General features: G+C 43.5%; 1 protein-coding gene across 2 annotated transcripts in view; it reads right to left on the bottom strand.

Moving 5' to 3' along the window:
• The window catches only part of LOC106815363 (mediator of RNA polymerase II transcription subunit 17-like), a 32,781-nt gene extending 21,694 nt beyond the window's left edge, over window positions 1-11,087 (bottom strand). Inside the window, exons 1-9 of one of the 2 annotated variants that reach the window (XM_014819813.1) lie at window positions 10,869-11,087; window positions 6,450-6,632; window positions 5,850-5,985; window positions 5,298-5,472; window positions 4,684-4,875; window positions 3,846-3,979; window positions 2,981-3,052; window positions 2,258-2,538; window positions 682-738 (exon numbers count right to left, since the gene is read on the bottom strand). In XM_014819813.1, the coding sequence (XP_014675299.1) occupies window positions 682-738; window positions 2,258-2,538; window positions 2,981-3,052; window positions 3,846-3,979; window positions 4,684-4,875; window positions 5,298-5,472; window positions 5,850-5,985; window positions 6,450-6,632; window positions 10,869-10,969 (1,331 nt within the window). In that variant the 5' untranslated portion in view covers window positions 10,970-11,087. The remainder of the gene's footprint in view (window positions 1-681; window positions 739-2,257; window positions 2,539-2,980; window positions 3,053-3,845; window positions 3,980-4,683; window positions 4,876-5,297; window positions 5,473-5,849; window positions 5,986-6,449; window positions 6,633-10,868) is intronic. The other variant, XM_014819814.1, reaches the window with a different exon arrangement.
• Between the last annotated feature and the right edge of the window lie 1,077 nt (window positions 11,088-12,164).

Genomic DNA, 12,164 nt, shown 5'->3' on the forward strand with positions numbered 1-12,164 from the left:
CGAGAAGTTAATCATGATTAGTGATTTAATCACGATTCAATACTTAAGTACGCTTCGTGAAACCGGCCCCTGGTATTTTTCAGGATTCAATTTGTAGAAACAGGGAGAACTAGCAACCCACAGAGACAAGGAAGGTCCTGCGCACTAAGAAATTCATGCAGAGCAAGAGCGAATCACACGCAATGAATTGCGGATACAACATGCACTCTTGCAGACTCAGTTACAGTGGCCCTTCTTTTCTTTCTGTAGTGAATACTTCTCCGGGAATGCATTTGCCCAGCCACCCTGTGCCCCAACCTTAAGATGATCACGACTTTCACATACGGGCCAGGCTACGGCAAACACAAATGAGATTTTGTGTCACGCTCGCAACATGTACTCTCGTTTGCAGTGACCCCATGCCCCAAGCTTATGTCATTCGGGTTAAGGCAAACAAGAAACCAATCAAGGGTTGTCACCGATAAACTCCCAGATGTCACCGGACGGCATTCTGAGAGGTAAAATGTGGTAATATGATTCCATTGAGCAGGATGACGAAAGGTGAATTTACATTGCACACATTTATGGTGGCACACGTTTCAGGTTACTACTCAACGCAAAGTCGGCGACCAAACCGGTAGGATGAGTAATGACAGTGATGATACGGATGATGAAACAGCGCCGGATGTCCGAGTGGCTTACCGGATGCGAAGGACCGTATGCTGTGCCTGCTCAATGATCTGCTCCAGCAGCGACTTCCTAATGTGAGACGAAAATTGTTGAAAATTTAGTTTCACACACACCCACACACACATGCACCCAGGCACACGCACACATACATGCACCCAGGCACGCGCACGCACACACACATGCATGCACCTAGGCATGCACGCGCGCACACACACACGCACCCAGGCATGCACGCACACAAGCCCGCACGCGCACGCAAGTAAGGTACACTGTTGAGGTTGTGGGCTGAGAATTATGGTTGGTGGACCAGCAATTAATATTAGAGGTTGTTCTTGGACAAGCTTCATGCAGGCGACAGATTCCGGTGACGTAGGCGAGACCATCATGTAACTGCTATTCCCACGCTAACGCACACGTACCCCTCCCCCATCCCTCATATACGCACCCCTCGCTATTTCCACGCTAACGCACACGTACCCCCCCTCCATCCCTCATACGCACCCCTCGCTATTTCCACGCTAACGCACACGTACCCCCCCACCCCATCTTATAGCATGCATTTCCACCGCAACGCACACAACCCCACCCCTATCCCTTATATACGCACCCCTCGCTAGTTCCACGCTAACGCACACTAAACCCCCCCGTCCCCGCAATCCCTCATAGCGCACCCCTCGCGTATTTCCGACGTAACGCACACGTACCCCGCCCCCATCCCTCATACGCACCGCCTCGCTATTTCCACGCTAACGCGCACGTACCCCCCCCCCCCACCCCATCCCTCATATACGCACCCTCGTATTTCCACGTAATGCACACAACCTCCACCCCCATCTTATATACGCCACCCCTCGCTATTTCACGCTAACCCACACGTAACCCCCCCTCCCCCATCCCTCCTATACGCAGCCCGCTCTGCGTGTATTTCCACCGCTAACGCACACGTACCCCCCCCCCCATCTCTCATATAACACACCCCTCGCCTATTTCCACTTTGCTAACGCCACACGTAACCCCCCCCTCCCCCAATCCCTCAGTATACGCCACCCCTCGCTATATTCCACGGCAACGCACGACGTACCCCCACCTCCCCCATCCCTCATATACGCACCCCTCGCCTATTCCACTTCGCTACATGCACACGTAACTTCCCCCCCCCCCCCCCCTTATACGCACCCCTTGCTATGTTCACGCTAACGCACACGTACCCCCCCTCCATCCCTTATATACGCACCCCTCGCCATTTCCACGCTAACGCACACGAACACCCCCCCCCCCCCCCCCTTATACGCACCCCTTGCTATGTTCACGCTAACGCACACGTACCCCCCCCCCATCCCTTATATACGCACCCCTCGCTATTTCCACGCTAACGCACACGAACACCCCCCCCCCATCCCTCATATACGCACCCCTCGCTATTTCCACGCTAACGCACACGTACCCCCCCCCCATCCCTTATATACGCACCCCTCGCCATTTCCACGCTAACGCACACGAACACCCCCCCCCCATCCCTCATATACGCACCCCTTGCTATGTTCACGCTAACGCACACGTACCCCCCCTCCATCCCTTATATACGCACCCCTCGATGAGTTGCAGGAGGCTCGCGCGGCTAAATGCGTGCGGACCCGCCAGGCGGCGCCGCTTCGACGCTCCAAGCATCGCCGTCGACGGGTGCGGCATCGGCAGGCTGATGTTTGCCGTGTGCATCTCGCGCAGCAGCTGATGCAGCGAGTGCTCGAGGATGTGGTTGTGCTCTGACTTCTGCCGCTGCTGCTGCTGTTGCTGCTGCTGGGGCTCCGTGCTGCGGTCCTGATCGTTGCTGTGGCACAGCCCGATGAATAGCTGGATGCCGGGGAACAGCTACGGAGCACAGCGGGGGAGATGTAAATCGCGACGGTGAACACAGGTCGTCGGAGGCAGCAACGCAGATGATCGTTGTCGGGAGCGCAACAAATAGCTGTGACGGTGCGAGTCTAAAACGTAATGACTTCTCAAGTAAAGCGTTGTGCAGAAAATTGCCGCAACTATTTATGATGTTTCTGACAACGGGCGCCCGGTGGCGTTACAAGAGCATGACGAAATGAAAGCACGCAGGTGCAGGCATGACGCTGCGCAAGTTCACCGCAGAGCAATAAGCTTAAAACCGCGTCCATGCCATTTTCAGTTTGGTAATAACGAATAAGAATAATTAGTAATTATTTGGCAATTTGTAGATTAGTGCAACACCTGCTCGCATGTCGTTTCATGAAATGAGAGGGCCAAATGCTGACAGCTGCTGAGAGAATGGCTACTTTTGACTTACAGTGGCAGTTATCTGGTTGCCGATCACCATGTGTGGAATTGGTGGTTTCAGTTGCACTGCTTCTCTTGCAAGCTAAAACGGGCAACAAATATTCATACATCACATACACATACACGTAAATATGAAAACAGTCGAGTGAAATTGAGTTTGATCGAGTTTTGTGGTATCACACACAGGGTAGAGTAATCAAGCAGTGGGGAGGTGATGCAAGATTTAGTTTTTACCAGGTGCTACAAAACCCAACAAGAGAATCTTCTATATATCTGTGATGTATTCTGAATGAATATATGTATATAGATATAAGGGTGAATGTGTGTGAATGTGTATGTATGGGTGTGGGTTTAAATACGACAGTGAACGTATGCGTGCGAGTATATATGTGTTGAAATGATTTTAAAGTGTACCAAAGTTACTTTACTTGTACATACAGAAAGTATTGTCGTTTTTTAATTATATTTTTTATTTATGCTGTATAGAACTGTTTTGTACTGCATTACTCAGATATGTTATTATTTTAACTGCTCAACACCATTGCATCTATCAGATTTGTTTTCCATGAAAAAGACTGTCTTTAGTTCGTGTATTTGTATTTGAATTACATGCAATAAAGACTTAATAATAATAATAATAATATCGTGCTGACATTTGGTCTAAGTTATGTTACAGCTAATCATATGTTTACAACGAAATTTCACCAACTTGCATTCATATTGAATTATCAATACCATGACAGTATTGTAAATCACAGTAAAATTAAACGTGTACTATGTTACTATACTTAGCACAACTCAGAAGTGATATCAGCAGAATATATTGCCATTTCCTTGTTGGGTGCATTGTTGTGAATTTAAAGAGACAGGCTTACCTGGGAAAATAGCTCCTTACAGAAGAGGACATTCTGTGCAGCTTCCAGCTTCTTTTGCCAATGCGTTTCACCAGCTAATGGGTCCGTGGGGTGGCTGGGAATGGTCAGATTTGCAGATGCCAAGCTGTCAGTATCTGAAGCACAAGAATCAACAGCTGACATTGTAGCGCATGTGAAGGTGCATACATTATGCTCACACCCTGCGGGCCTGCTGTGACAATCGGGAAGAAAAATATTATTGGTTTACACAGTTATAGGAGGAGAAGGGAATTTACAGAGGGAGGTTTTCATTTAAATTTGGTTAACCAGTACCACAGCCACCTTACAGCAGGATACCCATAATTAAACATGCATGTACATTAACATCTCAAGTCCATGCACTTTGTTATGCAATACGAGGCTGAGCTTTACTATTCAGCTGTATTGCTACCCAATATTAGGTCAGACTGTCACAGGAACAAAGCCTGCAAAAACTCAGATGGAGTGACCATCTACCAAGGCAGCTTCACAACTGACATCTAGTTGTACCAAGTTCGATAATTACTAATTAGATCTACTACCATCTTTGCCAACTCATGCAGTAAGGCAAGTTCTGCACTAAGCCCTGCAACAACTGTACCTTGGCATGACACTGGATTATCGACTTTAATATTATTAATAAAACAATGCACATTATCGGCCGATGGGCTGAGCCCATTCCACAGAGCTAGGATGGTAAGCCATGAGACAATAAACGATCGTGCACATTTGTGCAGTGCATTGGATAGTACTGTCGTGGGGCATATTGCAGACATAGCGGCACTGCCACCCTGGCTGTGCACTCGCATGCATGCCGTACCTTTCTGGATGGATACATAGATGTAGCTCGCGCCCTGCAGGTGGCTGGGTATCGCAACGTGCAGTGAGGATCTCCGCCCGGCATGCTGCTGGCCTGCGCTGCCAGGTGTCGTGTCGTGACCCCCGGCGCCCTCTTCCATCTCTTTGTTCTCGAGCACCTCAAATGTACCATTCTGGCGGAAGCGGGAACCGGCTGAAACAGGGTTTTCTTTGGAATTGCTGAGGAATGACGGACGTTCGTGGAAATGAAACCAGCATAATGTCTGTAAGGCTAAGTTTCCTGTTGTTTACTATTCTAGATTTTGCCTGATGTGCAATGAAAGTTTCAAGTGCTATGCTGACATGGAGATATTATAGAAGAAACCACTGTGTAACGATTGGATTACATACACTGTTGAACAAAAGTGTAAATAAAGTCATACTTAATAAAGTTGGATCAATATCTGTAGTCGCATCACTTTTTCCTATTATTTAGAACTATAGTAATAACATTAATACATGATATATTTATATTATTTGCTTATGATAGGTGAAAAAGAGTAACATAATCGATCTTTGGCTACCATTTTCCTTGATTTAACGACTGCTTGGACATGTATACGGGTGACAGCTTACCAGACTTGTAGCTGAGGTCACCCAGAATGGAGTTAGCTACTTTCTTCAGCCTCCAGTTTCGTCTTACGTTAAGCAGTTCCATCTGGAACGCGGGCGCAGAACTGTGATAGAGGTTGTCCGACTTGCGCAGACGCTCCGAACCATGCTGAAGAATCTGAGCGGCATTGTTTAGGGCCTATGAGGGAAAAAAGAGCAAGTAGCTATTATTCGCTACATGTACAGTTTACAGCTCATTCGGATAACTGCTTATACATGCAATCAATCAATCATGTAAAGCAGATATCATCATAGTATCAGGAGTGTATAGAAATAAATTTCTGGCTGTTTCTTGACAAATTGGTTTTTTACTATCTCCTGATAGCATCTTGCATCTGACGCCCTCTATCAGTCATCAACCATGACTGACTATTACTGATCAAAGTTGCAGATATCGTACTCTTGTACACTATTGGTGACTACAAGACTAGCTGCGCTTATAGAACAGGGACGACATATAGCAACTGTAATACCGAGCGACGAGGTCGTAGTGCCGACGATTTCCGCAGACATTACCTTTTTCTTGCCCAGAACCTGCGTGAACATGCGAGACTCGGGTGGCTCCTGCTGTATCGGGTCGAGCAACATATATCGCTTCTCCTTGGCAATGTTGAGCACGTCGAGCAGTACGCTTGCCTCCGTCAGCGAATGCCTACATTATTACACATCTCACGTTTATTTAAACGAGAAGATTAAAATTTACACATTTCCACAAGTTTCCGGGACATGCAGATCTGCTGACAGATATGTAAAAATAAATAAGCATGACAATCTATACATGGTGTAATAGTTTTGAAACTATATGAAATTTCCCCATTGAATGGTCAGTAGAACTAGAAAACATTTTCAATCACTTCTTCACTCAGTATTCTTCTGCTATATTGTCTAACCTTGCTGAAGGCACTGCTTAGTGCCAGCAAGCATGTAAACCAGGAGGTATAAATAGGTGTTATACACCTTGTCAATCATTTTACCACAAATGATAAAAAAGAAATTTTCCAAAAAATTTAGTTTGGATATTACATGGAAGTAAACAGCTTTTTTCTGCAGCAATTTCAACCTCCTGTGGGATGTGAAGTTGGTTTTAAATAAAAACTCTGCCATGAGTGTAATTACCTTAGTTTTGTATGCACAGAATCCCAGGGCCAGGTTTCCTGCTTGAAAGCAGACTTGGCCTCATCATCGCCTTCTTCTGTTTCGTTGGCTGCAACACTTTTCAACTCTTTCCCTTCTTCTTCCATCTTGGTGAAATCAATTCGTTGTGCCAATTTTGTGAGGCTTTCTGACATCGATATTGGCCTGTTTAATAAAGGAGAATATTTAGCTATAGCTGCAGGAGTTATTGACTTGCATTAGGTCAGTTTATCTACCTCCTCGCTACATAACGGCAGACATACAAAGTTTGTAAACTCGAGACTGTTGAATGTTACATAAGCTTACCATTGATTTCAAGGCCCTGTGCTAACGATAGCCAAAAGCATATTGTTTTAGCTGGGTAGCCTTGCATGATAAATACCCCAGACCAAACTGAACTTCCCTGAACACAAAAAATGTTTTGTTCGACAAACACTATTGAAATCCAGACAGCTAAGCAGTCATTTCATTCCAATACGTTTACAATAAGAAACGATTCTCAATATTTTTGCTGTTACTGTTATACTTATAGAGCTCTAACCTTATCATGTCATTGGAAAAATAGTTTCTAATTTCCTCAAAAGATGCCAAACGTTACTAGGGCTACGCTGGCATTCGCCACCTCCGCAAAATGCGATAAATAACTACCAGTTGGCGATTTTACTTTACTAAGTGGCAAATACAATTGGCGAATCATTTAACGGCTCACAAAATTACAATTGAATAATGAAATTGTCCTTGTAAAATGTTTTTGTACGCCTCTACCCATCACCTGTTTATGCCTTGCTTAGCATACATGTACAATAAAGTGAACAGTGACTATAGTGTTACGCAGTGGCTCATGCTCCGGTAACCTGAGCGGGAGTTCTTTTGGCTCGTGCTCTGGCAATCCCAGAATGCATTGCAAAGTCATCAAGTGAGCATTTCTCAGCGGAACGCAGAAAATGGCGGCATATTTTGGTTTGATGGAATATCAAAATGCAACATTTGTTCAATATTATCATAAAGATTCACGGACCATTAATGCTGATAAAAAAAGAGTACCGAAACGAGTGGAAAATGCAAACGAAAATTTGAAGTATTACACTGTGAACTGTGTTTTCGGAGGAAAACGGTTCATTGCAACAAGCACAGGGACGAGACCAGATTGCATACAACTTTTGTCAAGGTTCGTGTGCAGCCATTTTCTGCGTTCTGCTGAGAAATGCTCACTTGCTGACTTTGCAATGCATTCTGGGATTGCCAGAACACGAGCCTAAAGAACTCCCGCTCTGGTTACCGGAGCACGAGCTACTGCGTAGTTTTTATTGGTGGATAAAAAACAACTTTGGTGGTGCAAGTCTTGGATCAAACTTTAAAACATCAAGAGAGAGCCCTGCGTTATAATTGGTTAATGTTGATACAGTGAGTATTTACCTCGTTATTCTTAGACTTTTCTCTTGTGGGAGCAACTGCATTTAGAGTATGTCAATGTACTATTCTCACTACTAAACCATTAGGAAAACAGATCTAACGATTCCTGATCATGCTGAAAGAACTGACAGGTGCAGATCAAGGATATACGAGCTGTCCCCAATTCATTTTCGCAATGCGCGATATGCGCAAATGAAGTGTGGACAGCTCTAGTCAGTAGTCGTATATATATATCATTGGACCGGTATGTGTTTTATTTGTATAGAAACGTTCATGCCTAGACCGAATAATTCTGTCCCATATAACCTTTTTTATATTTTGGTGAGGGTTATATTGGGACAGAACGGGGTTCATTGAAATTTCGTGAGATCGCATGCAAAATGCATGCGCTGCGAATGCGGCCCGTACGCCGCTATTGGCACGAAAAAAAACTACCGTTCCCTTCTACATGGCTTTACCTTGCTACTGATATGTGTATACATTCACTTCAATCGTTATTTACTTCTTAAACGATTGTTTTTCACAAACGCCGCTTCGTTCAAACTTTCTTAAATTACATCGCCATTTACAAACAATCAGACCAATCAGAGCGAGTCTATCAGCCCTCCTGCAGCGCCATGCACAGATACAAGCGGAGAACTTATGCGATGAACCAGCGGGCTATGTAAGACTCGCTCTGATTGGTCCGAATTGTTTGTAAATGGCCTACGAATTTTACTAACAAGTTAAGAAGCGGTTTATGAAAACAATCTTTTAAGAAGTGAAATAACGATTGAAGTGAATGTATACACATTAATCAGGTAGCAACGTAAAGCCATGTAAGAAGGGAAACGAGTGTGTTTTCCCGTCCACATAGGCGCGACGGCCGCCACTTCCGCAGCCGCATGCATTTGCATGCCACATCTCACGATAATTCAATGACCCCGTGTCTTGCTCCCATTATAACCCTCACCAACATATATAAAAAGGTCTATTATGGGACACGAAGTCTAGAATTATTCTTATCTTCATGCCACAAATCCAGTCACGTTTAAAAATTTACCTAAATGATAAGTTTAGTATTAAGTTGTCAACCCAATAGTGATATTAGAATAGATGGGTAGAGAATTACGAAAGAGGTAGGTTGATAGATTAAATAGGTGATAAATATACACAGTGGCTATCATGCCGGCAGCCGCGCGTTATATCTGGACGGTCTGCGGGCACGGTCGATTTCCTAAATGCCCGCATTTTTTAATTTTTTTAGCGTTTATCTCAAGTAAGACAAGGTTAGCGCCGAATCGAGAATGAAAAAAATCGTTTACCCGTCCACCGCCCGCATGTCCTTTAGTCCCCGCCCAAAAAAGCATTATTTACCAAAATTTCTATCTTATTGGAAAAAAAATTCCCTCACTGATAACATCAATTAGACTAATGCAACAAGGTGTTAACTACCTAAACACAATGCTCAAGGATTTTGACAAGCTTGGGGCAGTTCCGGATCTGTACATAGCCACTTTCTACCGCTCAGACATACTATCAGAGGCCCGGGTAATAAAGATTTGATCAAAAAAACGCCAACCCGAAGCATGACGACTTCAAACCGAAAATTCGCCGCAACGTGGAAATCTGATAAAAATTTTATCGCCTGCAAAAAAAGAACAATACATGAATAAGAAAGAGGGCGCTAAATTTTTATGTCTGACTGTTTATTTCACGTGATTTCAGCCTGAAAAATTAAATAATGAATAATGATAATGTAAAAAAAGCCCTCATCACTTTTAATAGTTCTTGACCGTAAACCGCGCATTTTTCAATCTCATGCGCCTTAGGGCTTAGAGTTAGATTAGTTTAGGTTAGGGTTAGTTTAGGTAGAGTTATGGGCTTTTGTGTAGCGTTTAGGTGAGCGGTTAGATTAGGGCTTAAGACTTGCCGGATTTTAGAAAACGAAGACCGTGCCCGGCTGCCGAGGCATATATGCCACCAGGCCGTAAATAATAACTGACTGAATCGCACGTAATCGTAAGCACTGTTAAGGGCTTTGAACGTCAAACATAAACAATCAACGTGTGGGCTATATGCCGGCAGGCCGGACGGTCTTCGTTTTTTCCTAAAGTCTGATGCTCCTCGACGTACGTCGCCGCGATAGTTTTTCTCTTCAACTCACGTATGTGATGCCAGCGCCTATCTATCGAGCGAATAATAGACTACCGTTGCTTTGGTACGCATACTCTATATATACGATTTTATCACGATATATACTTTAACCCTAACCTAACACCCTTAAACCACCCTAACTCCTAACCCTAACCTACCCTAACCCTAACTCCTAACTCCTATTTAAACATTTAATAAAATAATTTTTAATTGTTTGAAAAATTAATTGTTTGTTATTAAAATTGTTCTAAATAAATAATGTTTGAATATTTGCGTTTAATGGGAAAAAATGGTTAAACAGATAAAGACTAGAAAAAATACAGAAACAAGGAAAATAAGTAGAAAACGGATGGCGATTCAATCCCGCCGGACCATCTATACTTAGGGCAAGCGCTTCTACCCGTTGCGCTGCTGCCACATATTGAAATTAAATTTTTGGGTGCTATGTTATCGCCCAAGAAGACAGCTCAACCAATCAAGGCGAGTCAGTCACCCGTCTTGGAGTTTTACGTGACTTTAGAGAAAAATAATCGGCGACTCAGTACACGTCGCAGGAGCAACAGCCTATCCTAAAATGCCCGCAGTTCTAACCTAACTCTAACCCTAACCCTAAAACCTAACACAAAACCCTAACTCTAGCGCCTAACCAACCCTAAACCCTAACCCTAACTCCTAACTCTAACTCTAACCCTTGTTTACTTGAGATTAACGCTAAAAATTAAAAACTGCCGCGGCATTAGGAATCGAAGGACCCGTGCCGGCAGGCGTCAGATATCACGCCGCTCCGGCATATAGCGCACTGTGTAACAACAACACAACAACTAGTTGAGTATTTCAATAAATCGAACATACTGTACGTAAATTTCATGTCCATCAAGAGATATTTCCTGTATCTGATTTTCGGCCAATGCTTCAAGAGAAACATCCACCGACGTTGCCATTTTCGCATTCATCTTTAAATACGTCAGATCGACGACGAAAATCCAACTGAAAGGGCAATTTTAAGACACTTACAAACGACAACCTAGCTAACAACACCGCTCAACACGCAACGATATGGCCACATACGGGACCTCCTAAACATCGAAATGGAAAGATCGACCAATAAAATTGACCCCAGCGAACGACACTAGCGCCTCTGCTGAGTCTAGGCAAAATCAGAGCGAATCAATGATATATATATAAATAAAGATAATATAAATAATATAAATATAAATAATGATTTTTATGCTCTGGCAAATAGCTCGGAAATAGCCGGCGATAATATAATAATATTCTTTTTGAAATCATTCTCGTATTTTTAATAGAGCAACTATTTTAATGTAATCATGCAATATCAGCGCTATCATCCCACGTTCTGTTTGTATAGAAATATATATTCTTGTACTGAAATACGGATATAGGTATATATATTATATATATATATATATCAATATATACAATAATATATATATATATATTGTATATGTATGTGTATGTGCATATATATAGGGCCCACCAGCGGTGAATAATGACAATAACCGTTGCCAATCATTCACCCGGAATGAGGCCCTCTACTTAATTATAATAAGTAGGGCGCCATACTATAACAAAATCAAGCATCTAATAAACACCTTTTAATAGTGTTATTACGCTCTGATGAAATGTATATTATGTAAAACATTCATATAATACGCACGCACCACACTCAGCATTTGCGCGCACGCACCCACATCACACACACACACACACACACACACACACACACACACACACACACACACACACACCACACACACACACCACACAAACACACACACACACACACACACACACACACACACACACACAACACCACACACACACACACACACGCGCGCGCGCGCACGCACGCACGCACGCGTGTGTGTGTGCTTTTTTTTTGTATTTTCGACACATGTCGTTCTATGGCTGTGATTGGCAATTTATAAAGAGTTGTAGAACAACGTCGCTGGAAATTAGAAACGATTCTAAATATTCGTATGCGTATGCAACAGCTCATTGGAAACAATAATACTACTTTCTAATTTTCTAAAATGTCATTAGACGCTCGCTACGTACGGTTGATCGTTGTCACTGCAGCGTGTCTTGATCTTACTTGTGTTTTTGTGTTACAGGCTATTTGATATT

Source organism: Priapulus caudatus, unplaced genomic scaffold (assembly GCF_000485595.1).
Source record: "Priapulus caudatus unplaced genomic scaffold, Priapulus_caudatus-5.0.1 Scaffold1099, whole genome shotgun sequence".
NCBI lineage: Eukaryota > Metazoa > Priapulida > Priapulimorpha > Priapulimorphida > Priapulidae > Priapulus > Priapulus caudatus.